The sequence below is a fragment of the Lithobates pipiens genome, unplaced genomic scaffold (genome assembly GCF_037356315.1).
Source record: "Lithobates pipiens isolate NorthernLeopardFrog02 unplaced genomic scaffold, aLitPip1_a1.2 Scaffold_13, whole genome shotgun sequence".
Classification (NCBI taxonomy): Eukaryota; Metazoa; Chordata; class Amphibia; order Anura; family Ranidae; genus Lithobates; species Lithobates pipiens.
The window spans coordinates 351813941-351827903 of NW_027507718.1; the positions used below are offsets into that span (position 1 = coordinate 351813941).

At 46.5% G+C, this 13963-nt stretch overlaps 1 protein-coding gene across 1 annotated transcript in view; it reads left to right on the forward strand.

Annotated features, from left to right (window-relative positions):
- The first annotated feature begins 2995 nt into the window (after positions 1–2995).
- The window catches only part of ETFDH (electron transfer flavoprotein dehydrogenase), a 49245-nt gene continuing 38277 nt past the window's right edge, over positions 2996–13963 (forward strand). Inside the window, exon 1 of the mRNA XM_077477120.1 lies at positions 2996–3158. Within this exon, the coding sequence (XP_077333246.1) occupies positions 3125–3158 (34 nt within the window). The 5' untranslated portion in view covers positions 2996–3124. The remainder of the gene's footprint in view (positions 3159–13963) is intronic.

Consider the following 13963-nt stretch of genomic DNA (forward strand, 5'->3'; position numbering starts at 1 on the left):
TGTGGTTGAAGGAAAGAAATTTGCAGTGTATGGCCTGCCTGAGGTTTTTTTTGGGGGGGGGGGGGGGGGGGGTTGAACGAAAAAAAAAAGCCTGGACAGTCTGATTGGAAACACTATACTAACCATCAGAAGTTAGTACAGCAATCTTTCCCAATGAGCTGTTGTGTTCTGACAGGCTGAGAGCGCTGATCAAGAGTCAACCGGCTCCTGGTTTTCCAGCATCCTCGACCAGCTTCTGTCAGATGTGGAGGAGGGGGCTGGGGGGAGTTTGAGGGGGTACAGCGGTGGGCCAGACGTGCAGGGGGGGGTACAGTGGCGGGCCAGACCTGCAGGGGGGGGGGGGGTACAGTGGCGGGCCAGACCTGCAGGGGGGGGGGGGGGGGGTACAGTGGCGGGCCAGACGTGCAGGGGGGGGGGGGGGTACAGTGGCGGGCCAGACCTGCAGGGGGGGGGGGTACAGTGGCGGGCCAGACCTGCAGGGGGGGGGGTACAGTGGCGGGCCAGACCTGCAGGGGGGGGGGGGGGGGTACAGTGGCGGGCCAGACCTGCAGGGGGGGGGGTACAGTGGCGGGCCAGACCTGCAGGGGGGGGGTACAGTGGCGGGCCAGACCTGCAGGTGAATTGGGGCTGATCTGAGGCGTGAGAGTGCAGGATGTTAATTTCTCACCACTCAAGTAGTTTACAGCATTTACTTTATTAAAGAAAAAAAAAAAAAAATTAATCCTTTTTGTGATTGTGTGAAGTTGACCTTTTTTGGTTACAAAATCAGCACTCTCAAATTCTTTGAAAACATTTTTTGACACACTGTGCTCAAAAGGTTGCCTACCCCTGGTTTAGGAGATATTCCCTGTATCTGCATGTGCTGGCGTCATCGGCACATGCACACTGAAGCAATGGCTCATTCATGCTGTTGCTTCAGCTGACGTGCCGTTATTGGTGACTTCCATGCACAGGAAGGACATCGTGGCTCCAGCCAATTACAGCACCGGAGCCCGCGATACCCAGAAATAACTTTGGGAGACGTGTCGCCGGGCAGAGCAGTGTGTTGGGCAGTGCAAGGGCTTCGTTCTGAGGTAAGTATTTCATAATAAACTAGAAAGTAATGCATTCTAGCTCATTATACTTTTATCTTGCAGGTTTGTTTGTTTTATTTTCAAGTGGGTTTACAACCACTTCAATAAAGAGAAATTTATGGAGTGAATAAAACAGTCCCATAGCGGAAACGTAGATTGCACCGGTCCATGTGTGGTGAAGGGTACAGGAAGCAATGGGATTAATGACATGGGCGTCACCAGGGTAGGGCCTGAGGGCCCCCCCAATTTTACAGTGTGCCCCCCAATTAAGCACTGTCTGTAATAAATGTATTTATTAATAGCTGCCGGCCGGCACAGCAGCTATCCGTCCATCTTGAATGACTCACTGTGGTTGTGTGAGCCAGTAAGCAGGGCTAGCCTAGGTGACGACACACACATGCTCAAGCTCCCGGGGGAGGGGGGGTTGGAGTCAAAGGAGAGAAGCCAGCCAGAGCCTACAACTCCCATCGCCACGTTGGGATATTGTCTGGCCTGCCTGGACACCATGTAGCTGGCCTGGTGGCTGCAGACAGTACAGAGCACTGTGGATTGGAGACCGACCCCCCAGGTGCAACATCACTGACCGACCCCCCCCCACAACTGAAGGAAGCAGCAGTGCAAGGATGGAGAAGGTGGAACTTGGAAGAGGGGACCTGTCCTTTCCTGCTAAGCTCTTAGTCTGCCAAGCAAGGTAGGTGAGACCTTAGCACCACCACAGGACTGATCATTCGACCCCCCCCCCCCCATACACCTCATTTACCTTGCCCTTCAAGGCCTGTGATTCCTGCCCATGGTCTACAGGCCACTGAGGCCAGCAGGACCTCCGACCATGACCCACAGGTCAGTGGCCAGCAGGACCCCCAGGTCCGCAGCTTGCGAGTCCTGCTGGCCACTAGCCTAGGGTGACCATAAGTCCTCAGCACCGCCAGATTACAAATATCTCCTACTTACATGGTGCGGCCACTCTGCATGGTCAGGAATATTTCACGTTTATGCGTTTGATGCCCATTGTCATTAAAGAGGAAGTAAACCCTGATGAGTTTACTTTCTCTTTGTCTCCCTGCAAAGTTAAAACATAATGGGCTACTATACATCGCATAGTAGCCCATTATGTGTCACTTACCTGACACAGGAGCCAGCAATGTCACTGCTGTTCCCTGTTGCACAAAGCATCCATCTTCTTCTGGGTATCACTGCTCTGGCCACTCACAGCGATGACATCACTCCCATGCAGCCACTAACAGCATCACCATTAGCAGTGGCATGCTCAGTGCGCCTGCGTGCTGCTGTCTGCAGCGCATGCACCATAGACAGCGGTGCCTGTCTTTTTGCAAATAGGTAGGTTTAGGAGATATTTCATGGACCTACAGGTAAGCGTCTTATCCTACTTTTGTCTTTGTCCCCCCAAATATGAAAGCTATAGACGCCACTAATTAATGCCACCTACACCGCAGCAAAGCATCCCCAGGTCTGAAGGGATTGTGAATGTTCTAGTCCTAAGTGGCTACCAGACATGACCCGTCCACCACACAGACTATACTCACATCATCAATCTGCAGCTCCACTTCTTCCAACACCTCCTGCGGGTCACCTCTCATAGAATGCGCCATATCTTCCTATACACAAACTCAGATTCTCCCGGCTTCTACACAGCCAATCACAGATCCGGCTTATATCAGCAAATCGGAGAACGTTTTCCTACACGCCGCCCTTTTTTTTTTCTTACACAAACTTTATTTACCGCACCACAGTCAGTACAGGGAAGGACGCAGACAGTTGTGCTCTCCTTCAGGCACAAGGTAGCGCTGTAACACAAAGACAGCCACCAATGAATGGGACACTCCCGCCGCTTATCTATGGTTGTAGTTTTCCTAGGCAAGGCGGTCACCTCCGGCGCGCTGCTCTGCACTACATCTCCCGGTAGCATTAGCGCTGTTGCGGCACATGCGCAGTTGGGGGTGGCTTGAACTGGGTGTCAGAGTACGAAGCTGGAGAGTCAGTTGGGGGTTTATGTGTTCTCATAGCGGTACGTGACAAGAATATCTGTCACCATGCTGTTACATGTCTGCAGATATACAGCACAAGGTAAGAGGAAAGCTGGTCATATGACTCTCTGAGGTTAGGGGTGTACTGCTGGTCCAGCTGTCCTGGCTCTGTGACTTTATGGTAGCTGGGGGGGGGGGGGTGAAGGGTGTACACTGTAGGCAGTGGTGCCCTGGCTGTATTCATTCTCCCAGTCTGTAGCTCATGAAGCATTGGAGGCAGAGCCTGGCTTATTAGGCTGTGAATATGTGTTTTGTTTTCCTTCTCAGTGCTACAAGTACACCCCAGGCTCCAGCTATTACCCCCTATGTTTGTGCCCCCCCCCCAGGCATTACTCCCCTATATATGTGTGCCCCCCCATATATATATGTGTATGGTTTCTCTCTTGCAGAATGTTTGTCCTTGCATGTTAGTGGGTACAGCAGCCCTGATACTGCCCCTGCTGGTCACATCCCAATGTAGGGGAAAGGTCATCCCTACACAACATCCAAGTGGAGGGACTCTCAGCTCGTTATGTTTGCTGTAATGCCTTCTTCCTGTCTAAACATCCATCTTTAGAGTCACACACTGTGGGATTTTCTGCCCGCCCATGCTGGCTTGTTTACGTGGATCTGATCTTGGCTGACACTCCTCGTCAGGTGTACTAAATGTTACACAACAGACCGGTGTGTCTTTCATAACAATCTAAAATGGGGTCATCCTCACCCTGTTTAAAGGATACGTTCACCTTTTAAGAAAAATAATACAAGTCTATACTTTTTGTATTAAAAAAGAAATAAAAAAAGTGCATTTATTATATTTTACTACAGGAGCATGAAAAGCATTGCAGCCCTGATCAGTGGATCGCGAGTACAGTGTCAGACAAGTCCTGAAGCTTTCAGCCCATATCTGTATACAGGATGTCAGCTAAAAAGCTGCAGGGCTTGCAAATGAATGACAAAGGTGGTCATCAGTGCCCTTGGCTATTCAGAACTACACGCTATCAGCCACAGTGGCTGACGATAGTTGTAGTCTGTTCATTCACAAGGAACTGTGAATGAATAGTACTGGCATGTGAGTGGAGCCACGCATGTGCTGTTTTTGAATCATGACAGCGGGAGAGGGGAGAAGGTCTCCCACTCGCTGTCGCATTAAAGGGGGGGGGGGGGGCTGCAGAAGAGAGATATATATATATATATATATATATATATATATATATATATATATATATATATATATATATACACACTTTTATTTTAAAAGCTAAGTTCATGTTTCGGAACAGGTGACGTCCCCCCTGTATTTAGGTGGAAGATATAACATGTTCCAGCTTCTGCAGCCCCCTCCCCCTTTAGTGTGACAGCGAACGGGAGATCTTCTGCCCTCTCCCGCTGTCATTATTTCAAAAACAGCACAGCCGTGCGTGGCTCCACTCACATACTACTGTCATTTATTCACAGTTTCTTGTGAATGAATAGACTACAATTATCGTCAGCCACTGTGGCTGATGGCGTGTAGTTCTGAATGTAGTGCGAGGGCACCGATGACCACCTTTGTCGTTCATTCACAAGCCCTGCAGCTTTTTAACTGACATTCTGTATACAGATATGGGCTGAAAGCTGCAGGACTTTTCTGACACTGTACTCGTGATCCACTGATCGGGGCTGCAATCCTTTTTGGGCTCCTGTAGTAAAACATAATAAATGCACATTTTTTTTTTTTGTAAGAATTATACACCACCAATCACTCAGTTCTCACAGCTCCGTGAGCAGAGAGAAGCAGACTGTCAGTAACAGCTCTCTGCTCTGCCCCCTCTTGTCTCACTGTAGCACTGGGCTCTGGAGGGGGTGGCTGGCTCAGGCTCTCAGCGGCTCGCTGAGAGGCTGAGCCGGGTGTCAGACCAGGGAACTGGTGGATCCCGACTCTCTGCTGAAAAGGGGTCACAGGAGTGCAAAACAAACTGATCCATAGAAGTACAGCCAAACAAGTTTTGGCTGTACTTCTTTAACTTATCCTAGTCTGTTGTGTAACATGATATTTCTTGTGTTTTTACAGGAAGTTTTCGTTTTCTACTCATTTAGGAAAGTGTTCAACCATTTCCATATTGGGCCTTTTCTGGAACTTTTTGTTTACAAGTTTAAATTTGTATTTTTTGCTAGAAAATTACTCACAACCCCCAAATATATATATATATATATATATATATATATATATATATATATATATATATATATATATATATATATATATATATATATATATATATATATAAATGTTTGTTTGTTTTTTTGCAACTTTTTACGCCACACAGTATTTGCGTAGAAATTTTTCAAACACTTTTTTTTTTTTTTGGGGGGGAAAAATACGTTTCATGCAGCTGCAGGCATCATTCAGATATCCCCACTCAAAGTCAGGCCGCGTACACACGGGCGGACTGTATGGCCTACTTAGTCCGTCGAAACACATTTCAGTGGACAGTCCGCTCGTGTGTGGGCTTCAGCGGACTTTTTCAGCGTGCAGTCTGGCGTACTAAGTATTTCGGAATTTCCGTAATTCTGTCCGTCATACTTTGGTTTGAGCGGACAATCCGCTCGTGAGTAGGCTAGTTCGACGGACTAAGAATGGCGCATGCTCAGAAAGGATTTACACGGCGGAAGGTTGCATTGCTGTGTATTGGACTTCCTATTTCTAGTCCCGTCGTACGTGCTGTACACGTCATCGCGCAAGCTTTCGACGGACTGTTTGTGCATCCGTGTGTGGTCAAGTCCGTTCATTCGAAAGTATGACGGACTGTCCGTCGGATTGTATGACGGACTAAGTAGGCCATACAGTCCGCCCGTGTGTACGCGGCCTCAGACATTGTATGACGTCCTTGGGGTGGAAGTGATTGTAAAGCTTTAATTTTGTTTTTTCATTCAAATTTTAAACCTGTTATACTTACCTGCCCTGTGTAAGGGTTTTGCACAGAGTGGCCCAGATCTTCCTCTTCTCTGGTACCATGCCAGCACTCCTGACCTCTCCCTCTTGTAGAGTGCCCCCACAGCAAGCAGCTTTCTATGAGGCAGCCAAGCCTCTGCTCTGTGTGTCCATTCATATACGGAGCCGCGGTTCAGCCCCACACCTCTGTCTCCTGATTGGCTCATTGGCTGTGATTACAGCAGCGGAAGCCAATGGCTCCCGTTGCTGCCAATAGCTAATTGGGCATGTGGGTCCCCGGGCCAAGGCTCTCATGGACATCGTTGGATTGAGAGGGGGCTAGGGTCAGTATTAGGGGGGGCTAGGAGTTGCTGCTGCCCACAGGTTTTTTACCTTCATGCATAAAAGTGATATTAACCACTTCAATACAGGGCACTTTCGCCCCTTCCTTCCCAGCCAAATTTTCAGCTTTCATCGCTCTAGCGCTTTCAGTGACAATTGCGCGGTCATGCTACACTGTACCCAAATGAAATTTTTATCATTTTGTTCGCACAAATAGAGCTTTATTTTGGTGTTATTTATTCACGACTCCGTTTTTTATTTTTTGCGATATAAGCGGAAATTTGGAAAAAAAACTATATTTTCTTTTTTCTATTTTAAAAGAAATCCAATAAAATCAAATTTTGTCATAAATTTAAGCCCAAATGTATTCTGCTACAAGTTTTTGGTAAAAAAAATTCCGTTAAGTGTATAATAATTGGTTTGTGTGATCACGGACATATGTACGCAAATGATCATGTACATATGTGTGCAGGTGATCACGTACATATGTGTGCAGATAATCATTGGGACATGTGATTTTAGTGGGACATATGTGGGGGACATGTGTTTTTATTATTTAGGGACATGTATGTTTTGGGGACATGTGTGTTTTGGGGACATATGTGGGGACATTGTGTTTAAACTGTGTTGTGTGTACACTAGACTGGTGATCAGTGAGTAAAAAGCTGTAAAAACAGCTCATACTCACTGATCATCAGCCGGCTGCAGCGATCTGCTCTCCTCTCCTCAGCGATGACTTCTGTGTGAGGAGAGGAGGAGCCGATTGCCTAGCAACCGGCTTTTTGTTTACATCACATGATGGCCGTGATTGGACACGGCCGTCATGTGATCAGGAGGGCCAATCACAGAGCCCTCCTGCCGATCTGAGATGCGCCGTGTCCGGGTGACACGAGCACATCGGGATTGCACCGCTGCGTGGGCACGCGCGATCCCGCTCCTTCTGAAGGACGTTCCTGAACGTCCTATCAGAAGTAGACGGCTCCCACCCGGCTGTATATGTGCATTGGCCGGATGGGAAGTGGTTAAAGCCTTTATTTATTTATTTTTAATAACAAACATGTTATACTTACCTGCTCTGTGCAGTGGTTTGGGTGCTGGGTGACTCCACAGCAAGCAGCTTGCTCTGGGGGCACCCAAGCAGGCACACTCCTCAGCCGTGGCGCTATTCACATATGAAGCTGTGGCTTGGCCCCTATGTGATGATTTTTTGGTGACAGGTTCTCTTTAATGAGACCTCCAGGGTCTAAACAGACCGGGATATATAGCAGGGGCGTGGGGGCCACTTTACCTGGGTGTGTGGAAGCATTTGGACAGCAGTGCGCCTGCCTGAATGCTTGCGCGCAGCAGGGCTATATGTTAAAAAAAAAAAAAAAAAAAAAAAAAAAAAATCTGCCCGGCGCCTGGAACTGCATGTCCTGGACTTTGGGCGATCCAAATTGTGCATCCCTGCAGTAACAGGCCTCCCGTATTGGAGTTCCTACAATCTGGATAAAGGAGCAACAGGCACACCTTTGGACAGCAGTATTATTAAAATGAGGGGAAGTGATTCTTAAGCCTGGTACACACAGGAACTTTTTATCTTTTTCTTTTTTTTTTTTTTTCATTCAACCCAGCAGCCTGAAAAAAAAACATACAGATTGCTGTACTAACACATCCATTTTAGTGCAGCGATCTCTCCATCAAGCTATTGTGTTCTGACAGGGGGGCTGTTGGACAAGGTGTACTACACGTGGTCCAACAGGTAGCCGGTAACTGCTGAGCCGACCATTTCCTGTGTTTTTTCAGCCTGTGTGTACCTAGCATTAGATGCATTAGCAGATTTACACTCACCGACCACTTTATTAGGTACACCTTGCTAGCACCGGGTTGGACCCTTTTTTTTTTTTTTTTTTTTATTTGCCTTCGGAACCGCCTTAATTCATCATGTCATAGATTCATCAAGGTCTTGGAAACATTCCTCAGAGATTTTGGTCACGCAGTTGCTCCAGATTTGTGGGCTGCACATCCATGATCTGAATCTCCCATTCCACCACATCCCAAAGATGCTCTATTGGATTGAGATCTGGTGACTGTGGAGGCCGTTGGAATAAAGTGACCTCATTATCATGTTCAAGAAACCAATGGTGAGAAAATTTGACATGGTACATTATCCTGTAGTCATAAAGGGATGGACACGGTCAACAACAATACTTGGGTAGGCTTGGTGTTTAAACAATGCTCAATTTGTACTAAGTGGCCCAAAGTGTGCCAAGGAAATATCCCCCTCACCGTTACACCACCAGCCTGAACCGTTGATACAAGGCAGGATAGATCCAAGCTTTTATGTTTACTCCAATTTCTGACTGAATGATGCAGCTGAAATCGAGACTCAGCAGACCAGGCAAGGTTTTTCCAATCTTCTATTGTCCAATTTTGGTGAGCATGTGTGAAGTGTAGCCTTATGCCCCGTACACACGTTCCGATTATTGGACCACAAAAGTCGCTTTCGGACAGATCGTTCGATAATCTGATCGTTAGTACGCAGCTTTCGACAGCCGATCACGACAGTCCGTCCAACTAAATCCGAAGGAACAAACAGGAAAACTTTGGTCGGATGACAGCCCATCGTACGACAGTCGTGTAGTCAGTACAGTATGCGTCCGATAAAAGTCATTAGACAAACACCACGCATGATCGGAAACATGAAAATAAACCAGAAGGACACACAGGTCACACGTATTTGACATCATTTAAAATACGTAGCTACGCACGACGGAAGATTGTTCCAGAATCGTACGACAAAAGTCTTACACACATTTTGCACTGTTGTATTCAATCTTAGTTGTATACAACAAAATGTGAACGATCGGTCTTACGATAATCGGAACGTGTGTACGGGGCATTCGTTTCCTGTTCTTAGCTGACAGTAGTGGCACCCGGTGTGGTCTTCTGCTGCTGTAGCCCACCTGCTTCAAGGTTCGATGTGCTGTGCATTCAGAGATGGTATTCTGCATACCTTTGTGGTAACAAGTGGCTATTTGAGTTATTGTTGCCTTTCTATCATCTCAAACCAGTCTGGTCATTCTCCTCTGACATCAACAAGCCATTTTTTCTCCACACAACTACCACTCACTGGATATTTCCCCTTTTTCCGACCCATGTCTCTCTTTAAATAATAGAGAAAGTGTGTGTGTGTGTGTGTGTGTGTGTGTGTGTGTGTGTGTGTGTGTGTGTGTGTGTGTGTGTGTGTGAAAATCCCAGTAGATCAGCCGTTTTTGAAATACTCAGACCAGCTTGTCTGGCACCAACAACCATGTCATGTTCAAAGTCACTTAAATCTCCTTTCTTCCCCATTCTGATGCTTGGTTTGAACTTCAGCAAGTCGTCTTCACCGGGTCTAGATTTGTGTTACCAAGCAGTTGAACAGGTGTGCCTAATAAAGTGGGCGGTGAGTGTAGATACCAGGAGCGGCCCGTCCATTAAGGTTGCACAGGGGCCACCTCCTCTTTCAGGCGTCTGGCCCATTTTCGGGCAGCTGAATTACAACGGCGGGGGTGTGAAGAAGGTATGCAACCGCTTTAACAAATTGAGACCAAACTAAGGCCGCGTACACACGGGCGGACTGTTCGCCCAACCTTGTCCGCTGAACAGTGTTTGGGCGGACAGTCCGCTCGTGTGTGGGGCTTCAGCGGACAGTTTCAGCGGACAGTTGGACGGACAAGGTCTTACGGAAATTCCGAAAAACTGTCCGCTGAAACAAGGTTTCAGCAGACTGTTCGCTCGTGTGTAGGCTTGTTCGGCCAACTAAGTCTCGCGCATGCTCAGAAAGGATTTTCACGCCGAAAGCTATAATGCAGTGTATAGGACGTCGTATTTTTCGTCCCGTCGTACGTGCCGTTCACGTCATCGCGCACGGTTTCAGCAAACTGTTTCTCCTGTCGTGTGTGGCCATGTCCGTCCATGCTAAGTTTGAGCGGACTGTTTGCCGAAACTGTTGGACGGACAAAGTTGGGCGAACAGTCCGCGCGTGTGTACGCGGCCTAACATTTAAAGAGGAACCACAGTCTGATCACATAATGTGTAATAAAAACAAATTTGCCATTCTGAACCTTCCCTCCAACCACTTATTATTTTATATATACTGTGATTCTGTAATTGCCAAATATGCTGTAGAAATCTCCCTGCGCTAAGCCTGGCTGCATTCATTTTACCTGTGGGCAGCTGAAGCTGCTGCCTGTTCACTTCCTGGATTTACACATAGACACACCTCCCAGCTGTGCAGCTCTCATTTGCCCTTTTATGACTCGTCCCCCCTCTCGCAAACTCTCACAAGACTGAGAGAGAGCTGGGTATGATATCATAAGCCTAGGAAAACATGAGCATATTACCTCCATTCTCCATTCACTTCACTGGCTTCCTGTCACTGCCAGGATTGAATATAAGGTTTCTCTCCTTACACACCATTGCATACATGGACATGCCTCACCTTATCTTAAAGAACTTCTTAAATTACAAAATATATCTCGTTCTCTCCGCTCAACTCATTCAAACCTTCAAATTCCAAGAACTATATTGAAGACAATGGGAGATGGGGCTTTTTGTGCAGCTGCCCCACGTTTGTGGAATACCCTACCTGACAGTTTGAGGGCTGATTGTTTTAAAAAAAGGACTTTTAGCAAAGTTTTTTTGTTCATGTTAGATGTTTTGTTTTCGTTGTATTGTTTTTGTAACCTCTAACACTTTGAGATCTTATGATGAAAAGGGCGTTATAAATAAAATGTATTATTATTATTATTATTATTATTATTATTATTAATAATATTACCAGACAAGAAACAGGAAGTGGGCTGTATAAGGTATTTACTGGCAGAAAAATGTTTTACTATCCAAAGTTAAAACAACAAGGGCACAAGATTTTATAGCTGGAAAGTTGAAAAAATGACTGAAGCTTTGTTATTCCTTTTTGAGACAGGTTTTAAATGAATAAAAGCTGTTTATTGTAAGCACCCTGTCAGTGTTTAATGGCTTGTCTCAACCCGCTAATTGCTACATCTGCAGGAGAGCTTGTTCTGTAGAAAAAGAACAGACTTACTGGCCAGATCACCAGGTGACCAATACAAGAGAGAAAGCTTGAACAGTTTATTGTAACTGCTTATAAAATGTTAGCTCTAAATCTACCAGTCTACCCCAGACTAATAAAAGGACAGCTTACCTGTCCAGGGATCTAGCTGTGTTGGCACCCCAGCCGATTCTTCACTCGGCTTTGGGTGCATCTTCACTGGGAAAATCTTTAAGGGAAATTGTCAGTGAAGCCTTCAGGCTTTACAGCCGGTTCCCTACTGCGCATGTGCGAGTCACACTTCACTTTGTGAATGTCCCGCTATCTTCTGAGGCCTGTGTGTCCCAGAAGGCAGTGGGGGGGAAGGAGGAGGGGTCAGACATCCAGGTAATCTATGAGTAAGTGGGAGGAGGTACCTGTCAAAACCAGGTACACCCCCCCATAAAAAAGGGGTCAAATGTGGCAGGGTGTGCGAACAAGCTGTGCTTTTCCTTATGGCATTGAAGGAGAAGTCCAACCTGAGCTCATTTGGCTGGGCTTCTTCTATGGGTCACAGGAGGAGTGCAATTCGTTTTGCACTCCTGTGACCCGTTTTCAGCGGAGAACGGTCTGTCTCTCTACTGACATCACACAGATCAGTCCAGGCACCGTGTCATCCCGACTCTGGAAGTCTGAATCCAGCAGATGCCTGGACTGATGGCTTTTTCAGCGAAAGGCTGAGACGGCCGCTCCCCTCCCCTCCACAGCGCAGCGCTCCAGTGAGCATGGAGGAGCATAGCTGCTTTTTGGCAGTCAGCAGCTCTCTGTTTGGGGAGCTGGGAGAACCGAGCCATGGGCTGTGTTCGATGACTTGGTTCTCAGTGCATCCACCTTATGTATAATGGGGGGGCGGATTACCATACTTCTCCCTTAAGCCAGAATGGAGAAGCCGTGTTCCCATGCACGTAGATAACTTTGGTTAAAAAACAAAATGCTGCTCATGCTGTTTGTTTTTTATTTTTTTTTGTTTTCTAAATTTACAGTCGATCAAAATGCATTATACCATTCCTCTTTAGGAAGTTGCTTTTCCTTTGATCTTTTAAAAAGAATTATGATAGCTCTGTTGTTTTAACAATGTTATTGCTCATTACTGTCAACGTGATACATAAAAGACGCCCGGTAAAACCCTTTGCCATCTGTTTGGTCTCCATTAAAAACAAAACAAAAAAACATAATTTGAGGTATAGTGTAGAAGTACTGACTAAATCGATGCATAATGTGAAAGGAGTAATTGGGTTGTGACAGAGAACATGTTTCCAAAACTCCTATTACCTCAATTAGAATCATTTCACCCTGATGCTATAATGGCTTAGCGGGTGTTTTGGGTGCCTGCTGAAACAGATTAGTACACCGTTCTGCATTTGTTGGGCACAGTCTACAGGCAACGTTGGTAAAGTGCGTAAAACATGTTGGATGTCCTGCATCCACCATTTCTGTGACAGTAGCCCTGTAGCACAAAAAATCACATCAACACCTCCAACTAAATTCTTTTGAGGTGCTGCTGGTTTGACTGCTGATTGGTTGCTGTTGGCATTGCGTAAACTGTCTGAATTTTTTTAAAGGCAATGGAGTTGATTTACTAAAAGTGGAGAGTGCAAAATCTGGTGTAGCTGTGCATACAAATGAATCGGCTTCCATTATTTTTTTTTATTTTTTTTGGCAAACTTAAAGAGAAAGTAAACCCCTGATGGGTTTACTTCCTCTGTCTCCCTGCAAAGGTAAAGCATAATGGGCTACTATGCATCGCATGGTAGCCCATTATGTGTCACTTACCTGACACAGGAGCCAGCAATGGACACTTCGTACTACAGGGGACAGTGGTGACATCTTCATCCGGGTATCGTTGTTCTGACTCTGTGAGTGGCCGGAGCAGCAATGACGTCACTCCCGCGCATGCGCACAGGAGCCGCCACTAATGGCATATCACCGTTAGCGGCAGCATGCTCAGTGCGCCTGCGCGCCACTGTCTACGCGCATGCGCCGTAGACAGTGGTGCCTGTCTTTTTGAAAATATCTCCTAAACCGTGTAGGTTAGGAGACATTTCATGGACCTACAGGTAAGCCTTAATCTAGACTTACCTGTAGGTCAAAGTGGTCTGTAAGGGTTTACAACCACTTTAATGGAACTAGTTGAAGTTAGAAGCTGATTGGCCAGCTGTGCACGCTCCAGTTTTAGTAAATGAACGCCAGATGGAAAGTTAGTAAATTAACTTTCCAAAAATGCTTTTCTTTGGCCAAAGAACATGTAGGGCAAGGGCATCTCAGTATGGTTGCCCCCTCAAAGGACCAGTTCTATATGTTAGGCTATGCATCTACTATTTTATTCTGCTGTACGTTATGTACAGGATGCAGTCTTGAGGGATGCTCTGTGCATAGAGTGCAGGGTTTAGGGGTTATGTACAGAATGCAGAGTTTAGGAGTGCGTTCCATACAGAGTGCAGGGTTTAGGGATGCACTATGCACAGTGTGCAACGCTAACTCCCCCCCCCCCCCCAAGCTTTCTTGCGTCTCTACTCTCTCAAACCTCTCCCTA